The following is a 26436-nucleotide window of genomic DNA, read 5'->3' on the forward strand; positions in this document are numbered from 1 at the left end:
TTCTGTGAGAGGCAGACCACGGACTCGGGCGCTGTTCGGACACTTTATTTATCAGACATAGCTTATACATTGCAGTTTTCCTGTGACTTTGGCGGCTGCACAGGCTGCGACCATTTTACAGGCCCATGGAAGGTGGAGCTTAGGCGTTGCCATGGAGACTGTCTACAGGCTCAACACAGGACAAGCTGATGGCAAGCGAGCGTTTCTATTGGCTCAGTTTCTTGTCCCACCCCCCAGGCAGCACTTGGAATGTTCCATTTACATACAATATAAGGGGGGGGACAGCTGATATGACTGATGGGGGATGACGTAGTTCCCCCCCTCGTTATGGCTCGCTGTAACGTAATAACACTTGGGGTTATAATACTCTGTTATAATCTATATATTACATCATCTCCATAAACCTCTAGTCATAGATTTCAACATTTCCTAAAAATTCTCATAATTCATGTAAAACAGACATCGAACACGCAAACGCTTTAACACGGACCCGCTTCCTACGCGCGCTGCAGGCAGCCATTTTGTGGAGGCCATTAAATTAAGTCACTTTAGGAGGCAGCTGGTGCCTCGTACCTTGTAGTAAAGTACCAGACGGCATCCACTCACAAAATGGCCGCTGCCCGGTGCGTCTGTCCGCGGCGGTCGTACCACATGTTTCATGAGGTTTTTTTGTTTCCAGATTTTTGGCTTTTGATAAAAACACTGTAAATCCGCGTCTCGTCTCGTTACCTTTGTCCCTGGCGCAGGGGCGATGACGGCAGCCATTTTGTGTAGTTGTCGCCCCTGACCACAGCTACATCGTACCTACTGGAGTCTGCTACACTTCTTGTTCGGACGTCTCCAGACGCTAAGTTTAGCCGCGGACACCGGTGATGTGGGGAAGCCATTTTGGAGGCGCAGCAATAGACACAAAATGGCTTCCTGCGCTACGAGACAGTTCTCGGTGTGGTTGTCGGAGTGGTTTCGGGAGTATTGACGGCTGCGTCGGCAAAGTCGGGGTAAATGTTCCCGTGGACGTTGACGGCGAGGTTGCTATGGCAACACTTCAGCGTTTATGGGAAAAGGCACATCTGATTGTAAAGTCCGGTCCTGATATTTTGAGTCACTTGTGAGATGCAAAGTGCAAGTAGTAACGGACATTGTGCGGCGGCGGCGGCGGCATCGTCTCCTCACCCCGACTCAACATTCTGTGAAAGAGAGAAAGAAAAAGGATAAACATATAATATACTACAGGCTCCGCCCATAGCCAGATGTTAGCGGAGTTCTCCTTTAAATTCCAACAGGTCGCTGACCACAGCACTCACACATGGGCTCTACACCCCAATTTCTGACAACTCGGGCCACCTGAGGAGACTGTACACCACATCTTCTGACAACTCTGGGCCACCTGAGGAGACTGTACACCACATCTTCTGACAACTCGGGACCACCTGAGGAGACTCTACACCACATCTTCTGACAACTCGGGCCACCTGAGGAGACTCTACACCACATCTTCTGACAACTCGGGACCACCTGAGGAGACTGTACACCACATCTTCTGACAACTCGGGACCACCTGAGGAGACTGTACACCACATCTTCTGACAACTCGGGCCACCTGAGGAGACTCTACACCACATCTTCTGACAACTCGGGACCACCTGAGGAGACTGTACACCACATCTTCTGACAACTCGGGACCACCTCAGGAGACTCTACACCACATCTTCTGACAACTCGGGCCACCTGAGGAGACTCTACACCACATCTTCTGACAACTCGGGACCACCTGAGGAGACTGTACACCACATCTTCTGACAACTCGGGACCACCTCAGGAGACTCTACACCACATCTTCTGACAACTCGGGCCACCTGAGGAGACTATACACAACATCTTCTGACAACCTCGGTGCCACCTGAGGAGACTATACACCACATCTTCTGACAACCTCGGTGCCACCTGAGGAGACTATACACCACATCTTCTGACAACTCGGGACCACCTCAGGAGACTCTACACCACATCTTCTGACAACTCGGGGCCACCTGAGGAGACTATACACCACATCTTCTGACAACTCGGGACCACCTGAGGAGACTCTACACCAAATCTTCTGACAACCTCGGTGCCACCTGAGGAGACTGTACAACCCGTCCTCACACACCTCCTCTACACTACACCTCCTGTATCTACTATTCCTGCACCGTCCTCACACACTCCTCTACACTACACCTCCTCCTGTATCTACTATTCCTGTACCGTCCTCACACACACTCCTCTACACTACACCTCCTCCTGTATCTACTATTCCTGTACTGTCCTCACACACACTCCTCTACACTACACCTCCTGTATCTACTATTCCTGTACCGTCCTCACACACACTCCTCTACACTACACCTCCTCCTACCTGTACCCTACACTACACTCATCCTGTATCTACTATTCCTGTACCGTCCTCACACACACTCCTCTACACTACACCTCCTCCTGTATCTACTATTCCTGTACCGTCCTCACACACACTCCTCTACACTACACCTCCTCCTGTATCTACTATTCCTGTACCGTCCTCACACACACTCCTCTACACTACACCTCCTCCTGTATCTACTATTCCTGTACCGTCCTCACACACACTCCTCTACACTACACCTCCTCCTGTATCTACTATTCCTGTACCGTCCTCACACACACTCCTCTACACTACACCTCCTCCTGTATCTACTATTCCTGTACCGTCCTCACACACACTCCTCTACACTACACCCTCCTGTATCTACTATTCCTGTACTGTCCTCACACACACTCCTCTACACTACACCTCCTCCTGTATCTACTATTCCTGTACCGTCCTCACACACACTCCTCTACACTACACCTCCCCTGTATCTACTATTCCTGTACCGTCCTCACACACACTCCTCTACACTACACCTCCTGTATCTACTATTCCTGTACCGTCCTCACACACACTCCTCTACACTACACCTCCTCCTGTATCTACTATTCCTGTACCGTCCTCACACACACTCCTCTACACTACACTCCTCCTGTATCTACTATTCCTGTACCTGTCCTCACACACACTCCTCTACACTACACCTCCTCCTGTATCTACTATTCCTGTACCGTCCTCACACACACTCCTCTACACTACACCTCCTCCTGTATCTACTATTCCTGTACCGTCCTCACACACACTCCTCTACACTACACCTCCTGTATCTACTATTCCTGTACCGTCCTCACACACACTCCTCTACACTACACCTCCTCCTGTATCTACTATTCCTGTACCGTCCTCACACACACTCCTCTACACTACACCTCCTGTATCTACTATTCCTGTACCGTCCTCACACACACTCCTCTACACTACACCTCCTCCTGTATCTACTATTCCTGTACCGTCCTCACACACACTCCTCTACACTACACCTCCTCCTGTATCTACTATTCCTGTACCGTCCTCACACACACTCCTCTACACTACACCTCCTCCTGTATCTACTATTCCTGTACCGTCCTCACACACACTCCTCTACACTACACCTCCTCCTGTATCTACTATTCCTGTACCGTCCTCACACACACTCCTCTACACTACACCTCCTCCTGTATCTACTATTCCTGTACCGTCCTCACACACACTCCTCTACACTACACCTCCTCCTGTATCTACTATTCCTGTACCGTCCTCACACACACTCCTCTACACTACACCTCCTCCTGTATCTACTATTCCTGTACCGTCCTCACACACACTCCTCTACACTACACCTCCTCCTGTATCTACTATTCCTGTACCTGTCCTCACACACACTCCTCTACACTACACCTCCTCCTGTATCTACTATTCCTGTACCTGTCCTCACACACACTCCTCTACACTACACCTCCTCCTGTATCTACTATTCCTGTACTGTCCTCACACACACTCCTCTACACTACACTCCTCCTGTATCTACTATTCCTGTACCGTCCTCACACACACTCCTCTACACTACACCTCCTCCTGTATCTACTATTCCTGTACCGTCCTCACACACACTCCTCTACACTACACCTCCTGTATCTACTATTCCTGTACCGTCCTCACACACACTCCTCTACACTACACCTCCTCCTGTATCTACTATTCCTGTACCGTCCTCACACACACTCCTCTACACTACACCTCCTCCTGTATCTACTATTCCTGTACCGTCCTCACACACACTCCTCTACACTACACCTCCTCCTGTATCTACTATTCCTGTACCGTCCTCACACACACTCCTCTACACTACACCTCCTCCTGTATCTACTATTCCTGTACCGTCCTCACACACACTCCTCTACACTACACCTCCTCCTGTATCTACTATTCCTGTACCGTCCTCACACACACTCCTCTACACTACACCTCCTCCTGTATCTACTATTCCTGTACCGTCCTCACACACACTCCTCTACACTACACCTCCTCCTGTATCTACTATTCCTGTACCGTCCTCACACACACTCCTCTACACTACACCTCCTCCTGTATCTACTATTCCTGTACCGTCCTCACACACACTCCTCTACACTACACCTCCTGTATCTACTATTCCTGTACCGTCCTCACACACACTCCTCTACACTACACCTCCTCCTGTATCTACTATTCCTGTACCGTCCTCACACACACTCCTCTACACTACACCTCCTCCTGTATCTACTATTCCTGTACCGTCCTCACACACACTCCTCTACACTACACCTCCTCCTGTATCTACTATTCCTGTACCGTCCTCACACACACTCCTCTACACTACACCTCCTCCTGTATCTACTATTCCTGTACCGTCCTCACACACACTCCTCTACACTACACCTCCTCCTGTATCTACTATTCCTGTACCGTCCTCACACACACTCCTCTACACTACACCTCCTCCTGTATCTACTATTCCTGTACCGTCCTCACACACACTCCTCTACACTACACCTCCTCCTGTATCTACTATTCCTGTACCGTCCTCACACACACTCCTCTACACTACACCTCCTCCTGTATCTACTATTCCTGTACCGTCCTCACACACACTCCTCTACACTACACCTCCTCCTGTATCTACTATTCCTGTACTGTCCTCACACACACTCCTCTACACTACACCTCCTCTGTATCTACTATTCCTGTACCGTCCTCACACACACTCCTCTACACTACACCTCCTCCTGTATCTACTATTCCTGTACCGTCCTCACACACACTCCTCTACACTACACCTCCTCCTGTATCTACTATTCCTGTACCGTCCTCACACACACTCCTCTACACTACACCTCCTCCTGTATCTACTATTCCTGTACCGTCCTCACACACACTCCTCTACACTACACCTCCTCCTGTATCTACTATTCCTGTACCGTCCTCACACACACTCCTCTACACTACACCTCCTCCTGTATCTACTATTCCTGTACCGTCCTCACACACACTCCTCTACACTACACCTCCTCCTGTATCTACTATTCCTGTACCGTCCTCACACACACTCCTCTACACTACACCTCCTCCTGTATCTACTATTCCTGTACCGTCCTCACACACACTCCTCTACACTACACCTCCTCCTGTATCTACTATTCCTGTACTGTCCTCACACACACTCCTCTACACTACACCTCCTGTATCTACTATTCCTGTACCGTCCTCACACACACTCCTCTACACTACACCTCCTCCTGTATCTACTATTCCTGTACTGTCCTCACACACACTCCTCTACACTACACCTCTGTCCTCACACACACTCCTCTACACTACACCTCCTCCTGTATCTACTATTCCTGTACCGTCCTCACACACACTCCTCTACACTACACCTCCTCCTGTATCTACTATTCCTGTACTGTCCTCACACACACTCCTCTACACTACACCTCCTGTATCTACTATTCCTGTACCGTCCTCACACACACTCCTCTACACTACACCTCCTCCTGTATCTACTATTCCTGTACTGTCCTCACACACACTCCTCTACACTACACCTCCTGTATCTACTATTCCTGTACCGTCCTCACACACACTCCTCTACACTACACCTCCTCCTGTATCTACTATTCCTGTACCGTCCTCACACACACTCCTCTACACTACACCTCCTCCTGTATCTACTATTCCTGTACCGTCCTCACACACACTCCTCTACACTACACCTCCTCCTGTATCTACTATTCCTGTACCGTCCTCACACACACTCCTCTACACTACACCTCCTCCTGTATCTACTATTCCTGTACCGTCCTCACACACACTCCTCTACACTACACCTCCTCCTGTATCTACTATTCCTGTACCGTCCTCACACACACTCCTCTACACTACACCTCCTCCTGTATCTACTATTCCTGTACCGTCCTCACACACACTCCTCTACACTACACCTCCTGTATCTACTATTCCTGTACCGTCCTCACACACACTCCTCTACACTACACCTCTCCTGTATCTACTATTCCTGTACCGTCCTCACACACACTCCTCTACACTACACCTCCTCCTGTATCTACTATTCCTGTACCGTCCTCACACACACTCCTCTACACTACACCTCCTCCTGTATCTACTATTCCTGTACCGTCCTCACACACACTCCTCTACACTACACCTCCTCCTGTATCTACTATTCCTGTACCGTCCTCACACACACTCCTCTACACTACACCTCCTCCTGTATCTACTATTCCTGTACCGTCCTCACACACACTCCTCTACACTACACCTCCTGTATCTACTATTCCTGTACCGTCCTCACACACACTCCTCTACACTACACCTCCTCCTGTATCTACTATTCCTGTACCGTCCTCACACACACTCCTCTACACTACACCTCCTGTATCTACTATTCCTGTACCGTCCTCACACACACTCCTCTACACTACACCTCCTGTATCTACTATTCCTGTACCGTCCTCACACACACTCCTCTACACTACACCTCCTCCTGTATCTACTATTCCTGTACCGTCCTCACACACTCCTCTACACTACACCTCCTCCTGTATCTACTATTCCTGTACTGTCCTCACACACACTCCTCTACACTACACCTCCTCCTGTATCTACTATTCCTGTACCGTCCTCACACACACTCCTCTCCACTACACCTCCTGTATCTACTATTCCTGTACCGTCCTCACACACACTCCTCTACACTACACCTCCTGTATCTACTATTCCTGTACTGTCCTCACACACACTCCTCTACACTTCTCCTACCTGTTTCGTCTCTGCTACCTCTCCTCAGTTCTCCGGACATCTGGAAGTCGATGCTGGCGTAGGTGTTGATGTATGGAGCTGGTGCCAGGTTTCCAGACTTAATAGGGGGCAGTACGCTGGGCCCCAGTAGTGCAGCAGAGGGGGTTGCGCCCCCGGCATCCTTTGCCAGATCCAGGTCTATGTAGTTAAGTCCAGACTCCTCCACTGGAGGACGACTCCCATTGTGCGGGGTTAGAGGAGCCCCATCGGAGCAGTGTCTGCTTCTGGCAGAAGGTTCTGTCCTGGAGAACTTTGCCTGTTCCGGACCTTTGTGGAGGGTACACCCAGACACTCCAGTGAGGAGTCCCTTCAAGGTGGTGTCCACAGAGCAGGACCGGACCACCAGTGTCTTCTCCATGTGGTCGATGGTGGAGTCCCCTGGGACCCGGGCACTGGCGCCATATACACCTGTTGGATCGATGGGCCTGAAGGTCTTCTCACTGTTGGCCGCCATCCAGTAGCTGTTCTCTGTGGTGGTCTTGGTGGAGGACCTCTCCATGGCTGGTGGTTTCCATGGTGTCTTCTCCAATGCTGGTTTGGGCAGCTTTCCGGTCTCTGCGGCCGGTTTTTTCTCCGGTCTGACTGCCATTTTGACATGAGAGGGTAGGGTCTCTGGCTCAAAAGCCATTTGAGTGTAGTCCCCGTTTGGAGCGTGGCTGTGAATCTCCATGGCAATGTACTCTGCCTGATGGGGGTCATCCTTGCTGGTGGTCTTCTCTGGCTTAGATCTGTAATGGATGCTGACATACTCTCCGGGACTGGGCGGTCTGCCGTAGTTTCTGGGCAGCATACTGGGCCGCCACGTGTCCACAGACATACTGAGCGGTCTCCGGCACCTGCCGCCAGTCCCTTCCTCCAGACTGTCAGAGGAGGAGGAGTAATGGGACGGGGGCACGGAGTCCATTTTGTAAGAGCGAGGCAGTGAGCGGTAGGAGGCCGGGATCCTGGTGGGCCGGTCAGTAGAGGTTTGCGTGTTCTCCTGTGACAGGGGTGGCGTGTTGGAGGCGGAGCGGCTCAGTGACCACATGTTCATGTAGTCTGACGCCTGGCTATCAGCGCTGCCTACAGTCATCTCACCCAGGGGCGGCCAGCTTGTCCTCTCCGGGGAGCAGCTCCCAAGAGGCGACATCATGACGTAGCCGGCCATTTCTATAGGTGCGGGGGGTGAGATGCTGTTGGGGGTCATGGGCATGTAATCGTGGGAGGGTCTACCGCCAGGTAACATGGGCATGTAGCCGCCTTCCTGGCGCACTTCGCTCCTCCCCATCATGGCGTAGTTCTCTTCATTGTCCATCTTGGAGGGTCGTCCTCCATGTTCTTCATTAGGTGGCGGTTGGGTAAGGTCTAGCGTCTGGGGTCTCCTCCCTAATTGCCCCATGGAGATGTAATTAGTTTCAGCCAATGGTGATGGCGGCAGGTAAGTGGGCGGCTCAAATCCCGGGCTGGAGCCATACTCATCAGATGAGGCGGAGCCGTAGTCCGCCGAGGGGTGGCCGCTCCGAGGAAGCTTCTCCTCATCCTCTTCTAGGGAGTGTGGACTCTGATCTCGGGGTTTCATCGCCGGAGAGCTGTCCATCGGGACCTCTGACCTGGATCTACGGGACAGACCTACCTGGCTGGGGGGAGGGGGATTAGGTAGGTGACGTCGGGAAGGAACAGTGATGGGGGTGGAGGACAGGGACTGACTCTTGGTGCGAGGACGAAACTCTTCGCTCAGAGACTTCATGGCTTCTAGGATGGTCTCATGCATGTTCTGCGCGACTACAGAGTCTTCCACCTGCAAAGTGACCAGAGGTAAGTACCCGACACCTAGGTATGTAACCCTCGTACTCCAACTATGAGCCCGGGCAGATGACCTCTTTATGGCAAAGTAAGTATGTCCCTCATTCTGGGAATCAGTGGGGTCCCCGACTAGAGCACCAAATCTAGCCCCGCCCACAGCCAATAATATATGGAGCCCTGTATCTAGCCCCGCCCACAGTAAGTAATATCAGGAGCCCTGGATCTAGCCCCGCCCACAGTCAGTAATATCAGGAGCCCTGGATCTAGCCCCGCCCACTGTCAGTAATATCAGGAGCCCTGGATCTAGCCCCGCCCACAGTCAGTAATATCAGGAGCCCTGGATCTATCCCCGCCCACAGTAATGTCAGGAGCCCCATCTGTGACCCCGCTTATGTTCAGTAATATCAGGAGCCCTGTATCTAGCCCCGCCCACAGTCAGTAATATTAGGAGCTGCATATCTAGCCCCGCCCGCAGTCAGTAATGTCAGGAGCACCATCTGTAATCCTGCCCATGTTCAGTAATATCAGGAGCCCTATATCTAGCTCCACCCAAAGTCAGTACTGTCAGGAGCTGCATATCTAGCTCCGCCCACAGCCAGTAATATTGGGAGCCCCCTATCTAGCCCCATCCATGCTCAGTAATGTCAAGAGCCCCATATCTAGCCCCACCCATGCTCAGTAATGTCAGGAGCCCCCTATCTAGCCCCACCTATGCTCAGTAATGTCAGGAGCCCCATATCTAGCCCTGCCCACATTCAGTAATGTCAGGTGCCCCATATCTAGCCCCTTCCACGCTCAGTAATGTCAAGAGCCCCCTATCTAGTCCTGCCTATGCTCAGTAATGTCAGGAGCCCCCTATCTAGCCCTGCCCACATTCAGTAATGTCAGGAGCCCCATATCTAGCCCCTCCCACGCTCAGTAATGTCAGGAGCCCCATATCTAGTCCTGCCTATGCTCAGTAATGTCAGGAGCCCCCTATCTAGCCCCGCCCATTCTCAGTAATGTCAGGAGTCCCCATATCTAGCCCCGCCCATTCTCAGTAATGTCAGGAGCCCCATATCTAGCCCCTCCCAGGCTCAGTAATGTCAGGAGCCCCATATCTAGCCCTGCCCATGCTCAGTAATGTCAGGAGCCCCATATCTAGCCCCTCCCAGGCTCAGTAATGTCAGGAGCCCCATATCTAGCCCCTCCCAGGCTCAGTAATGTCAGGAGCCCCATATCTAGCCCCGCCCATGCTCAGTAATGTCAGGAGCCCCATATCTAGCCCCTCCCAGGCTCAGTAATGTCAGGAGCCCCATATCTAGCACCTCCCAGGCTCAGTAATGTCAGGAGCCCTATATGAAGCCCCGCCCATGTTCAGTAATGTCAGGAGCCCCATATCTAGCCCCACCCATGCTCAGTAATGTCAGGAGCCCCATATCTAGCACCTCCCAGGCTCAGTAATGTCAGGAGCCCCATATCTAGCCCCGCCGATGCTCAGTAATGTCAGGAGCCCCCTATCTAGCCCTGCCCACATTCAGTAATGTCAGAAGCCCCATATCTAGCCCCACCCATGCTCAGTAATGTCAGGAGCCCCCTATCTAGTCCTGCCTATGCTCAGTAATGTCAGGAGCCCCCTATCTAGCCCCGCCCATGCTCAGTAATGTCAGGAGCCCCCTATCTAGCCCTGCCCACATTCAGTAATGTCAGGAGCCCCATATCTAGCCCCTCTCACGCTCAGTAATGTCAGGAGCCCCATATCTAGTCCTGCCTATGCTCAGTAATGTCAGGAGCCCCCTATCTAGCCCCGCCCATTCTCAGTAATGTCAGGAGCCCCATATCTAGCCCCGCCCATTCTCAGTAATGTCAGGAGCCCCATATCTAGCCCCTCCCAGGCTCAGTAATGTCAGGAGCCCCATATCTAGCCCCGCCCATGCTCAGTAATGTCAGGAGCCCCATATCTAGCCCTGCCCATGCTCAGTAATGTCAGGAGCCCCATATCTAGCCCCTCCCAGGCTCAGTAATGTCAGGAGCCCCATATCTAGCCCCGCCCATGCTCAGTAATGTCAGGAGCCCCATATCTAGCACCTCCCAGGCTCAGTAATGTCAGGAGCCCTATATGAAGCCCCGCCCATGTTCAGTAATGTCAGGAGCCCCATATCTAGCCCCACCCATGCTCAGTAATGTCAGGAGCCCCATATCTAGCACCTCCCAGGCTCAGTAATGTCAGGAGCCCCATATCTAGCCCCGCCGATGCTCAGTAATGTCAGGAGCCCCCTATCTAGCCCTGCCCACATTCAGTAATGTCAGAAGCCCCATATCTAGCCCCACCCATGCTCAGTAACGTCAGGAGCCCCATATCTAGCACCTCCCAGGCTCAGTAATGTCAGGAGCCCTATATGAAGCCCCGCCCATGTTCAGTAATGTCAGGAGCCCCATTTCTAGCCCCGCCCTTGCTCAGTAATGTCAGGAGCCCTATATGTAGCCCCACCCATGCTCAGTAATTTCAGGAGCCCCATATCTAGCCCTGCTTACGCTAGGTCAGGAGCCCTATATGAAGCCCCGCCCATGCTCAGTAATGTCAGGAGCCCCATATCTAGCCCCCGCCCATGCTCAGTAATGTCAGGAGCCCCATATCTAGCCCCCGCCCATGCTCAGTAATGTCAGGAGCCCCATATCTAGCCCCCGCACATGCTCAGTAATGTCAGGAGCCCCATATCTAGCCCTGCTTACGCTAGGTCAGGAGCCCTATATGAAGCCCCGCCCATGCTCAGTAATGTCAGGAGCCCCATATCTAGCCCCTCCCAGGCTCAGTAATGTCAGGAGCCCCATATCTAGCCCCGCCCATGCTCAGTAATGTCAGGAGCCCCATATCTAGCACCTCCCAGGCTCAGTAATGTCAGGAGCCCCATATCTAGCACCTCCCAGGCTCAGTAATGTCAGGAGCCCCATATCTAGCACCTCCCAGGCTCAGTAATGTCAGGAGCCCTATATGAAGCCCCGCCCATGTTCAGTAATGTCAGGAGCCCCATATCTAGCCCCACCCATGCTTTAGTAATGTCAGGAGCCCCATATCTAGCACCTCCCAGGCTCAGTAATGTCAGGAGCCCCATATCTAGCCCCGGCGATGCTCAGTAATGTCAAGAGCCCCCTATCTAGCCCTGCCCACATTCAGTAATGTCAGGAGCCCTATATGTAGCCCCACCCATGCTCAGTAACGTCAGGAGCCCCATATCTAGCCCCCGCCCATGCTCAGTAATGTCAGGAGCCCCATATCTAGCCCCCGCCCATGCTCAGTAATGTCAGGAGCCCCATATCTAGCCCTGCTTACGCTAGGTCAGGAGCCCTATATGAAGCCCCGCCCATGCTCAGTGATGTCAGGAGCCCCATATCTAGCCCCCGCCCATGCTCAGTAATGTCAGGAGCTCCCTATCTAGCCCCCGCCCATGCTCAGTAATGTCAGGAGCCCCATATCTAGCCCCCTCCCATGCTCAGTAATGTCAGGAGCTCCCTATCTAGCCCCCGCCCATGCTCACTAATGTCAGGAGCCCCATATCTAGCCCCCGCCCATGCTCAGTAATGTCAGGAGCCACATATCTAGCCCCCGCCCATGCTCAGTAATGTCAGGAGCCCCATATCTAGCCCCGCCCATGCTCAGTAATGTCAGGAGCCCCATACGTAGCCCCTGCTCTCACCTGCATCCATAACTCTCCAGGTCCGGTGATGGCCGACCTTCCCACCTCCACAAAGAAATAGTTGTCGGAGTGGCCGCACCGGCGGACGTTCATGAGCTGCAGGGTGACGGATGGGGTGTCACAGCGCAGGCGCAGTAGGCTCAGGGTGCGCTCCGTCAGACACAAGCGGTACACACCGGAGAGGTTACGTGTCTGACCCAGGCCGCGAGGGCGTAAGCTGACCTGCCAGACCTCACGGAAGGGTGGACCAGGCCAAGAGGCGCCATCTTCTGATGAGGATGAGAAGGCGCGGGCTGCGGAGAAGAACACGGATCATGAGTGTTACATACACAGCACAGAGGAGGAGAACACGGATCATGAGTGTTACATACACAGTACAGAGGAGGAGAACACGGATCATGTGTGTTACATACACAGCACAGAGGAGGAGAACATGGATCATGTGTGTTACATACACAGCACAGAGGAGGAGAACACGGATCATGAGTGTTACATACACAGCACAGAGGAGGAGAACACGGATCATGTGTGTTACATACACAGTACAGAGGAAGGGAACACGGAACATGTGTGTTACATACACAGTACAGAGGAAGGGAACACGGAACATGTGTGTTACATACACAGCACAGAGGAGGAGAACACGGATCATGTGTGTTACATAAACAGTACAGAGGAGGAGAACACGTATCATGTGTGTTACATACACAGTACAGAGGAAGGGAACACGGATCGTGTGTGTTACACAGCACAGAGGAAGGGAACACGGAACATGTGTGTTACATACACAGCACAGAGGAGGAGAACACGGATCATGTGTGTTACATACACAGTACAGAGGAGGAGAACACGGATCATGTGTGTTACATACACAGAACAGAGGAAGGGAACACGGATCATGTGTGTTACATACACAGCACAGAGGAAGGGAACACGGAACATGTGTGTTACATACACAGCACAGAGGAGGAGAACACGGATCATGTGTGTTACATACACAGTACAGAGGAGGAGAACACGGATCATGTGTGTTACATACACAGAACAGAGGAAGGGAACACGTATCATGTGTGTTACATACACAGTACAGAGGAAGGGAACACGGATCGTGTGTGTTACACAGCACAGAGGAAGGGAACACGGATCATGTGTGTTACATACACAGCACAGAGGAAGAGAACACGGATCATGTGTGTTACATACACAGTACAGAGGAGGAGAACACGGATCATGTGTGTTACATACACAGAACAGAGGAAGGGAACACGGATCATGTGTGTTACATACACAGTACAGAGGAGGAGAACACGGATCATGTGTGTTACATACACAGTACAGAGGAGGAGAACACGGATCATGTGTGTTACATACACAGTACAGAGGAAGGGAACACGGATCATGTGTGTTACATACACAGTACAGAGGAGGAGAACACGGATCATGTGTGTTACATACACAGTACAGAGGAGGAGAACACGGATCATGTGTGTTACATACACAGTAAAAAGGAGGAGAACACGGATCATGTGTGTTACATACACAGCACAGAGGAAGAGAACACGGATCATGTGTGTTACATACACAGTACAGAGGAGGAGAACACGGATCATGTGTGTTACATACACAGAACAGAGGAAGGGAACACGGATCATGTGTGTTACATACACAGTACAGAGGAGGAGAACACGGATCATGTGTGTTACATACACAGAACAGAGGAAGGGAACACAGATCATGTGTGTTACATACACAGTAAAAAGGAGGAGAACACGGATCATGTGTGTTACATACACAGTACAGAGGAAGGGAACACGGATCATGTGTGTTACATACAGAGGAGACTGTTACCTATAGCAGCCAATCACAGCACAGCTCTCATGCTTCGTAGAGCGCCAGATAAATGAAGGCAGCGCTGTGATTGGTCGCTGAGGAAGAATTACCACTTGATTGCACAAGTCTGCCCCTAGTGTCCATAACATGTACTACATCTGGTGCCATATGGAGAACATAGGGTTAAATCACGGTACCCAATTTATCTGTCAGTAGTGCAGACTACACTGCACTGATAGCTCCTGGGATCTGCAGAACATCACACGTTCTACCTCCTGACAGATACATAGTGATGTATCCTGCAGATTATTACACTACTGACCTTTTTAGAGATCTGCAGAACATCGCTCTGCCCCAGGGACATCTTAGATGAAATGAAAAAAAAAAAACTCTACAGGAAGTTATTAATTAAGGGAGTGACGTTCTGCAGAAAAACAAGTGTTCTGACGCCATGATCACCATGGATACACACCTTTGGTAGATGCAGCTTTGGTAACCATGACAACTGTAAGGCTTTGGGGCCTAAAATGTGTTAGCTTTTCAGAACAGCCGAGGTGGAGGTGAGAGGTAAAGCTATGGAGGACACAGCGGGCAGCAGACCCCACCTCATGAGGACACAGCGGGCAGCAGACCCCACCTCATGAGGACACAGCGGGCAGCAGACCCCACCTCAGGGGGCAGATGGGGACACAGCGGGCAGCAGACCCCACCTCAGGGGGCAGATGGGGACACAGCGGGCAGCAGACCCCACCTCAGGGGGCAGATGGGGACACAGCGGGCAGCAGACCCCCACCCCAGGGGGAAACAGCGGGCAGCAGACCCCCCACCCCAGGAGGACACAGCGGGCAGCAGACCCCACCTCAGGGGGCAGATGGGGACACAGCGGGCAGCAGACCCCACCTCAGGGGGCAGATGGGGACACAGCGGGCAGCAGACCCCACCTCAGGGGGCAGATGGGGACACAGCGGGCAGCAGACCCCCACCCCAGGGGGAAACAGCGGGCAGCAGACCCCCCACCCTAGGAGGACACAGCGGGCAGGAGACCCCCACCTCAGGGGGCAGATGGGGACACAGCGGGCAGCAGACCCCCACCTCAGGGGGCAGATGGGGACACAGCGGGAAAGACCCCCACCCCAGGGGGAAACAGCGGGCAGCAGACCCCCCACCCCAGGAGGACACAGCGGGCAGGAGACCCCCACCTCAGGGGGCAGATGGGGAGACAGCGGGCAGCAGACCCCCACCTCAGGGGGCAGATGGGGACACAGCGGGCAAGACCCCCACCCCAGGGGGAAACAGCGGGCAGCAGACCCCCACCCCAGGAGGACACAGCGGGCAGGAGACCCCCACCTCAGGGGGCAGATGGGGACACAGCGGGCAAGACCCCCACCCCAGGTGGAAACAGCGGGCAGCATACCCCCACCTCAGGAGGACACAGCGGGCAGGAGACCCCCACCTCAGGGGGCAGATGGGGACACAGCGGGCAAGACCCCCACCCCAGGGGGAAACAGCGGGCAGCAGACCCTCCACCCCAGTAGGACACAGCGGGCAGGAGACCCCCACCTCAGGGGGCAGATGGGGACACAGCGGGCAGCAGACCCCCACCCCAGAGGGCAGACCGGAGGACACAGCGGGCAGCAGACCCCCACCCCAGGGGGCAGATGGGGAAACAGCGGGCAAGACCCCCCACCCCAGGGGGAAACAGCGGGCAGCAGACCCCCACCCCAGGAGGACACAGCGGGCAGCAGACCCCCACCCCAGGGGGCAGATGGGGACACAGCAGGCAGCAGACCCCCACCCCAGAGGGCAGACCGGAGGACACAGCGGGCAGCAGACACCACTCCAGAGGGCCGACAGGAGGATACAGCGGGCAGCAGACCCCCACCCCAGAGGGCAGACAGGAAGACACAGCGGGCAGCAGACCGCCACCCCAGAGGGCAGACAGGAGGACACAGCGGGCAGCAGACCCCCACCCCAGAGGGCAGACAGGAGGATACAGCAGGCAGCAGACCCCCACCCCAGAGGGCAGACAGGAGGATACAGCGGGCAGCAGACCCCCACCCCAGGGGGCAGATGGGGACACAGCGGGCAGCAGACCCCCACCCCAGGGGGCAGATGGGGACACAGCGGGCAGCAGACCCCCACCCCAGGGGGCAGATGGGGACACAGCGGGCAAGACCCCCCCACCTCAGGGGGCAGATGGGGACACAGCGGGCAGCAGACCCCCACCCCAGGGGGCAGACAGGAGGATACAGCGGGCAGCAAACACCACTCCAGGGGGTAGACAGGAGGACACAGCGGGCAGCAGACACCACTCCAGAGGGCAGACAGGAGGACACAGCGGGCAGCAGACCCCCACCCCAGAGGGCAGACAGGAGGACACAGCGGGCAGCAGACACCACCCCAGAGGGCAGACAGAAGGATACAGCGGGCAGCAGACACCACTCCAGAGGGCAGACAGGAGGACACAGCGGGCAGCAGACCCCCACCCCAAAGGGCAGACAGGAGGACACAGCGGGCAGCAGACCCCCACCCCAGAGGACAGACAGGAGGACACAGCGGGCAGCAGACACCACTCCAGAGGGCAGACAGGAGGACACAGCGGGCAGCAGACCCCCACCCCAGAGGACAGACAGGAGGACACAGCGGGCAGCAGACACCATTCCAGAGGGCAGACAGGAGGACACAGCGGGCAGCAGACACCATTCCAGAGGGCAGACAGGAGGACACAGCAGGCAGCAGACCCCCACCCCAGAGGGCAGACAGGAAGACACAGCGGGCAGCAGACCCCCACCCCAGAGGGCAGACAGGAGGACACAGCGGGCAGCAGACCCCCACCCCAGAGGGCAGACAGGAGGACACAGTGATTTGACCCCTGACTCAGAGAAGGTTTTAATATGTCCTGCAATCGGAGAGTTCAATTAAGGTAGTTTTAGAATACAATAAATCAGGGAAGTCACCCACTAAGACTGTTCTGCTGCACCACAATGCTATATGCACACACAGTCCAGACACTGCTACACCATGACCTGTATACACACAGTCCAGACACTGCTACACCATGACCTGTATACACACAGTCCAGACACTGCTACACCATGACCTGTATACACACACAGTCCAGACACTACTACACCATGACCTGTATACACACAGTCCAGACACTACTACACCATGACCTGTATACACACAGTCCAGACACTACTACACCATGACCTGTATACACACAGTCCAGACACTACTACACCATGACCTGTATACACACAGTCCAGACACTACTACACCATGACCTGTATACACACAGTCCAGACACTGCTACACCATGACCTGTATACACACAGTCCAGACACTGCTACACCATGACCTGTATACACACAGTCCAGACACTGCTACACCATGACCTGTATACACACACAGTCCAGACACTACTACACCATGACCTGTATACACACAGTCCAGACACTACTACACCATGACCTGTATACACACAGTCCAGACACTACTACACCATGACCTGTATACACACAGTCCAGACACTACTACACCATGACCTGTATACACACAGTCCAGACACTACTACACCATGACCTGTATACACACAGTCCAGACACTGCTACACCATGACCTGTATACACACAGTCCAGACACTACTACACCATGACTTGTATACACACAGTCCAGACACTACTACACCATGACCTGTATACACACAGTCCAGACACTACTACACCATGACCTGTATACACACAGTCCAGACACTGCTACACCATGACCTGTATACACACACAGTCCAGACACTACTACACCATGACCTGTATACACACAGTCCAGACACTACTACACCATGACCTGTATACACACAGTCCAGACACTACTACACCATGACCTGTATACACACACAGTCCAGACACTGCTACACCATGACCTGTATAGACACAGTCCAGACACTACTACACCATGACCTGTATACACACAGTCCAGACACTGCTACACCATGACCTGTATACACACAGTCCAGACACTACTACACCATGACCTGTATACACACAGTCCAGACACTACTACACCATGACCTGTATACACACAGTCCAGACACTGCTACACCATGACCTGTATAGACACAGTCCAGACACTACTACACCATGACCTGTATAGACACAGTCCAGACACTACTACACCATGACCTGTATACACACAGTCCAGACACTACTACACCATGACCTTTATACACACAGTCCAGACACTACTACACCATGACCTGTATACACACAGTCCAGACACTACTACACCATGACCTGTATACACACAGTCCAGACACTGCTACACCATGACCTGTATACACACACAGTCCAGACACTACTACACCATGACCTGTATACACACACAGTCCAGACACTGCTACACCATGACCTGTATAGACACAGTCCAGACACTACTACACCATGACCTGTATACACACAGTCCAGACACTGCTACACCATGACCTGTATACACACAGTCCAGACACTACTACACCATGACCTGTATACACACAGTCCAGACACTACTACACCATGACCTGTATACAAACAGTCCAGACACTGCTACACCATGACCTGTATAGACACAGTCCAGACACTACTACACCATGACCTGTATAGACACAGTCCAGACACTACTACACCATGACCTGTATAGACACAGTCCAGACACTACTACACCATGACTTGTATACACACAGTCCAGACACTACTACACCATGACCTGTATAGACACAGTCCAGACACTGCTACACCATGACCTGTATACACACAGTCCAGACACTACTACACCATGACCTTTATACACACAGTCCAGACACTACTACACCATGACCTGTATACACACAGTCCAGACACTACTACACCATGACCTGTATACACACAGTCCAGACACTGCTACACCATGACCTGTATACACACAGTCCAGACACTGCTACACCATGACCTGTATACACACAGTCCAGACACTACTACACCATGACCTGTATACACACAGTCCAGACACTACTACACCATGACCTGTATACACACAGTCCAGACACTGCTACACCATGACCTGTATACACACAGTCCAGACACTACTACACCATGACTTGTATACACACAGTCCAGACACTACTACACCATGACCTGTATACACACAGTCCAGACACTACTACACCATGACCTGTATACACACAGTCCAGACACTGCTACACCATGACCTGTATACACACACAGTCCAGACACTACTACACCATGACCTGTATACACACAGTCCAGACACTACTACACCATGACCTGTATACACACAGTCCAGACACTACTACACCATGACCTGTATACACACAGTCCAGACACTACTACACCATGACCTGTATACACACAGTCCAGACACTGCTACACCATGACCTGTACACACACAGTCCAGACACTGCTACACCATGACCTGTATACACACACAGTCCAGACACTACTACACCATGACCTGTATACACACACAGTCCAGACACTGCTACACCATGACCTGTATAGACACAGTCCAGACACTACTACACCATGACCTGTATACACACAGTCCAGACACTGCTACACCATGACCTGTATACACACAGTCCAGACACTACTACACCATGACCTGTATACACACAGTCCAGACACTACTACACCATGACCTGTATACACACAGTCCAGACACTGCTACACCATGACCTGTATAGACACAGTCCAGACACTACTACACCATGACCTGTATAGACACAGTCCAGACACTACTACACCATGACCTGTATAGACACAGTCCAGACACTACTACACCATGACTTGTATACACACAGTCCAGACACTACTACACCATGACCTGTATAGACACAGTCCAGACACTGCTACACCATGACCTGTATACACACAGTCCAGACACTACTACACCATGACCTTTATACACACAGTCCAGACACTACTACACCATGACCTGTATACACACAGTCCAGACACTACTACACCATGACCTGTATACACACAGTCCAGACACTGCTACACCATGACCTGTATACACACACAGTCCAGACACTACTACACCATGACCTGTATACACACACAGTCCAGACACTGCTACACCATGACCTGTATAGACACAGTCCAGACACTACTACACCATGACCTGTATACACACAGTCCAGACACTGCTACACCATGACCTGTATACACACAGTCCAGACACTACTACACCATGACCTGTATACACACAGTCCAGACACTACTACACCATGACCTGTATACACACAGTCCAGACACTGCTACACCATGACCTGTATAGACACAGTCCAGACACTACTACACCATGACCTGTATAGACACAGTCCAGACACTACTACACCATGACCTGTATAGACACAGTCCAGACACTACTACACCATGACTTGTATACACACAGTCCAGACACTACTACACCATGACCTGTATAGACACAGTCCAGACACTACTACACCATGACCTGTATAGACACAGTCCAGACACTGCTACACCATGACCTGTATACACACAGTCCAGACACTACTACACCATGACCTTTATACACACAGTCCAGACACTACTACACCATGACCTTTATACACACAGTCCAGACACTACTACACCATGACCTGTATACACACAGTCCAGACACTACTACACCATGACCTGTATACACACAGTCCAGACACTGCTACACCATGACCTGTATACACACAGTCCAGACACTGCTACACCATGACCTGTATACACACAGTCCAGACACTACTACACCATGACCTGTATACACACAGTCCAGACACTGCTACACCATGACCTGTATACACACACAGTCCAGACACTGCTACACCATGACCTGTATACACACAGTCCAGACACTGCTACACCATGACCTGTATACACACAGTCCAGACACTGCTACATCATGACCTGTATACACACAGTCCAGACACTACTACACCATGACCTGTATACACACAGCCCAGACACTGCTACACCATGACCTGTATACACACAGTCCAGACACTACTACACCATGACCTGTATACACACACAGTCCAGACACTGCTACACCATGACCTGTATACACACAGTCCAGACACTGCTACACCATGACCTGTATACACACAGTCCAGACACTGCTACATCATGACCTGTATACACACAGTCCAGACACTACTACACCATGACCTGTACACACACAGTCCAGACACTGCTACACCATGACCTGTATACACACAGTCCAGACACTGCTACACCATGACCTGTACACACACAGTCCAGACACTGCTACACCATGACCTGTATACACACAGTCCAGACACTGCTACACCATGACCTGTATACACACAGTCCAGACACTACTACACCATGACCTGTATACACACAGTCCAGACACTGCTACACCATGACCTGTATACACACAGTCCAGACACTGCTACACCATGACCTGTATACACACAGTCCAGACACTGCTACACCATGACCTTTATACACACAGTCCAGACACTACTACACCATGACCTGTATACACACAGTCCAGACACTGCTACACCATGACCTGTATACACACAGTCCAGACACTGCTACACCATGACCTGTACACACACAGTCCAGACACTGCTACACCATGACCTGTACACACACAGTCCAGACACTACTACACCATGACCTGTATACACACAGTCCAGACACTGCTACACCATGACCTGTATACACACAGTCCAGACACTACTACACCATGACCTGTATACACACAGCCCAGACACTGCTACACCATGACCTGTATACACACAGTCCAGACACTACTACACCATGACCTGTATACACACACAGTCCAGACACTGCTACACCATGACCTGTATACACACAGTCCAGACACTGCTACACCATGACCTGTATACACACAGTCCAGACACTGCTACATCATGACCTGTATACACACAGTCCAGACACTACTACACCATGACCTGTACACACACAGTCCAGACACTGCTACACCATGACCTGTATACACACAGTCCAGACACTGCTACACCATGACCTGTACACACACAGTCCAGACACTGCTACACCATGACCTGTATACACACAGTCCAGACACTGCTACACCATGACCTGTATACACACAGTCCAGACACTACTACACCATGACCTGTATACACACAGTCCAGACACTGCTACACCATGACCTGTATACACACAGTCCAGACACTGCTACACCATGACCTGTATACACACAGTCCAGACACTGCTACACCATGACCTTTATACACACAGTCCAGACACTACTACACCATGACCTGTATACACACAGTCCAGACACTGCTACACCATGACCTGTATACACACAGTCCAGACACTGCTACACCATGACCTGTACACACACAGTCCAGACACTGCTACACCATGACCTGTACACACACAGTCCAGACACTACTACACCATGACCTGTATACACACAGTCCAGACACTGCTACACCATGACCTGTATACACACAGTCCAGACACTACTACACCATGACCTGTATACACACAGTCCAGACACTGCTACATCATGACCTGTATACACACAGTCCAGACACTGCTACACCATGACCTGTATACACACAGTCCAGACACTGCTACACCATGACCTGTATACACAGTCCAGACACTACTACACCATGACCTGTATACACACAGTCCAGATAGAGTTGCCACATTTCCCAACAAAAAATACCGGCCAAGTTAAGCCACACCCCAAACGGGGTGTGGTTGTTGGGCGTGGCTTAACACATGTTGTTAAGTCACCATCACACTGTGGCTCCCAATTATATTAGTGCCCCCCAGTAATAGTAATACCCCCATCAGTGCACCCCAGAATTAAAGCCCCCATTAATGCCTCTTTCACACAAGTGTATTGGCTCCAGATGCGCGCTGTGAAACTCGCACTATTTTGCAAGCAAGTTCAGTCAGTTGAGTTTTTTCCGCGCGGGTGCAATGCGATTTGATGTGTTTTTCACGCGCGTGATAAAAAAAACTGAAATTTTACAAACAACATCTCAGCAACCATCAGTGAAAAACGCATCGCACCCGCACTTGTGTTTTCCCCTGAAGCCCCATTCACTTCTATGAGGCCGGGGCTGCATGAAAAACGCTGAATATAGAACGATTTTCACGCAACGCAGAACCGATGTGTGAAAAAAAAAAAAAAAACGCTACTGTGCACAGCCCCATTGAAATGAACGGGTCAGGATTCAGTGCGGGTGCTAGGAGTTTACGTCACACATTGCACCCGCCCCAAAAACTCACTCGTGTGAAAGGGCCCTAAGAGTAGTGGGCACATTATTGCCCCCTATTAGTACCCCAAGTTAGAATAATGCCCCCCATTAGTGCTCCCAGTTAGAATAATGCCCCCTATTAGTGCTCCCAGTTAGAATAATGCCCCCATTAGTGCCCCCAGTTAGAATAATGCCCCCATTAGTGGCCCCCAGTTAGAATAATGCCCCCCATTAGTGGCCCCCAGTTAGAATAATGCCCCCATTAGTGCTCCCAGTTAGAATAATGCCCCCCATTAGTGCTCCCAGTTAGAATAATGCCCCCATTAGTGCTCCCAGTTATAATAATGCCCCCATTAGTGCCCTCAGTTAGAATAATGCCCCCCATTAGTGCCCCCAGTTAGAATAATGCCCCTATTAGTGTCCCCAGTTAGAATAATGCCCCCCATTAGTGCCCCAGTTAGAATAATGCCCTCCATTACTGCCCCCCAGTTAGAATAATGCCCCCCATTAGTGGCCCCCAGTTAAAATAATGCCCCCCATTAGTGGCCCCCAGTTAAAATAATGCCCCCCATTAGTGGCCCCCAGTTAGAATAATGCCACCATTAGTGCCCCCAGTTAGAATAATGCCCCCCATTAGTGCCCCCAGTTAGAATAATGCCCCCCATTAGTGGCCCCCAGTTAGAATAATGCCCCCAGTTAGAATAATGCCCTCCATTAGTGCCCCCAGTTAGAATAATGCCCCCCATTAGTGCCCCTTCTCTGTTTCTCACCCCATTTGCTGGCGCCGCTGTGAACGCTCCCTGCTGACTGGATGTGCAGGACCTGCCTCCAGCGTGATGACGTCTCGCAGGACCTGCCTCCAGCGTGATGACGTCTCGCAGGACCTGCCTCCAGCGTGATCACGTCTCGCAGGTCCTGTCCTCCAGCGTGATGACGTCTCGCAGGACCTGCCTCCAGCGTGATGACGTCTCGCAGGACCTGTCCTCCAGCGTGATGACGTCTCGCAGGACCTGCCTCCAGGTCTCGCAGGTCCTGTCCTCCAGTCAGCAGCGCGAGCAAATGGAGGAGGGGAGCGATTATTATTTTATGAACACAGGATGGGTGGGTTTCGGGGGAGGTAAAGGCCGCGCTAATGAGCGCTCATCAATAGCAGTGCTGTTAGGAAAATACCGCCAATTACCATCGCTAGTAGAAAATAACTACCGGCACTGGCAGGGCCACTAAAAGTCCAGACCAGGGGCCACATGCAGCCCCCGACCATCTGGTGACATGTCTATGTCGTGTGGCATTTGTCATGTATTTAGTATATACAATACCCCATAAATACAGCATTTCAGATGGTAATACCCCCATAACTTCTATTTTAGGCCCTTGGGATTCCTTCTGTCTGACAATATGGCCCCCAACCAGAAAGGGTTGTGCCCCCCTGGTCCAGATGTATGTAGTGTGGTGCACATGTGGACACTGGCGCCCCCTTCTGGCACATGGAGGAATGGCGGTTGTCATTACCTTGGGCTTGGAGTTCTTGGATGGCTTGGTACCAGGCGTCCTGCTCCTCTTCTCCCTCGGTGGACACGCACAGCCCCCCGTCCCGTGTGTACAACACCAGGAGATGTCTCCTCTTGGCATCGGCTCTCTTGTTCACTCCAAATGCTTCCTCTAGGACGATTGTCCCCCGTGGCCCCCCGGAGCCGTCCCCCAGCCGAAATTTCTTCTCATTCTCATAGTACTCCAGACGAGCTGCACCCCGAGAGCCGGGGCCTCGCAAAACAAAAAATCTCCTGCGCATGGACTTCTGTTTGCGCAGATAGCCGCACTTCTTCACGTCATCCATTGTCGCCTGTTTTTTGGTTTATTTTTTTATTTACATGTCCCAGAAAAAAACAAAAAAATGTAGAATTCCTTTCTTTCCACTACAGTGTCCTTAGAAAAAGCACCAATTCCTCGATTCCTTTATTAGATTTTCCAGGCTCCGTAAACAAAAAGTTTCCCTAAGAAAAAAAAATTTTGATTTTTTTTTTTCTTATTCCTCCCCCAGAAAATCTGCTAAATATTCGGGGAGTCTTTAAATCCAGACTCCGTCCCTGAAAATGCAGCTTCCAGGGGCGGCTATTACACAGCCCCGCAACCTGAAAAATAAAAATCCTTTCCTGGATCAATATTTTTGAAAAAATAAAAAAAAAAATTTTTAAAAGTGCTGTTTTGCTTTCTTAGACCCACTAAAAAAAATAAAAAATAAAATAAACTTGAGCAATATTTTTCTAAAATATTTTTAAATGACTACAACAAGACCCAAAAAATAATAATTTTTACACTTAAAAAAAAAACTTTTCGCAGCATACAAAGGTTTCAGTCTATGACGCGCCAGAACTAATAGAAGCGATCAGCGTCTTCAGGCCCCGGGGCGCACATTAGCACGTTGAGTACTGCTACATAAATCAGATTGTGCAACACACCGCTTCCAGGCAGTGAATGGATCTCCCTAAACAATGGGCACTTTAATGCAGAATTTTTTTTTTCCCCTTAACTTGTGTTCCAGGAAAAAAGGGATTTATTCAACGTGAAGGAGCTTAAAGTCGGGTCTTCATCAAATCTCT

At 51.6% G+C, this 26436-nt stretch overlaps 1 protein-coding gene and 1 long non-coding RNA gene across 10 annotated transcripts; both read right to left on the minus strand.

Annotated features, from left to right (window-relative positions):
• Window positions 1-24: 24 nt before the first annotated feature.
• Window positions 25-26436, minus strand: LOC122924053 (insulin receptor substrate 1-like). The gene is made up of 4 exons (XM_044274969.1): window positions 25349-26436; window positions 12742-13034; window positions 7247-9062; window positions 25-1187 (listed from the first exon to the last, which is right to left on the minus strand). The coding sequence occupies exons 1-4, from the start codon at window positions 25671-25673 to the stop codon at window positions 1180-1182; spliced, it is 2442 nt and encodes an 813-aa protein (XP_044130904.1). The 5' UTR covers window positions 25674-26436; the 3' UTR covers window positions 25-1179.
• LOC122924055 lies at window positions 2136-7232 on the minus strand. Of its 9 annotated transcripts, XR_006387356.1 has the most exons (4): window positions 5788-7009; window positions 5644-5754; window positions 2199-2388; window positions 2136-2149 (listed from the first exon to the last, which is right to left on the minus strand). It is a non-coding gene; the product is annotated as an uncharacterized LOC122924055 (long non-coding RNA). The 9 variants fall into 9 exon arrangements; XR_006387360.1 differs by lacking the exon at window positions 2136-2149 and having other exon boundaries at window positions 2202-2385; XR_006387361.1 differs by lacking the exons at window positions 2136-2149; window positions 2199-2388 and adding an exon at window positions 7189-7232 and having other exon boundaries at window positions 5147-5754; window positions 5788-6965.

The sequence above is a fragment of the Bufo gargarizans genome, unplaced genomic scaffold (assembly GCF_014858855.1).
Source record: "Bufo gargarizans isolate SCDJY-AF-19 unplaced genomic scaffold, ASM1485885v1 original_scaffold_2180_pilon, whole genome shotgun sequence".
Taxonomy (NCBI): domain Eukaryota; kingdom Metazoa; phylum Chordata; class Amphibia; order Anura; family Bufonidae; genus Bufo; species Bufo gargarizans.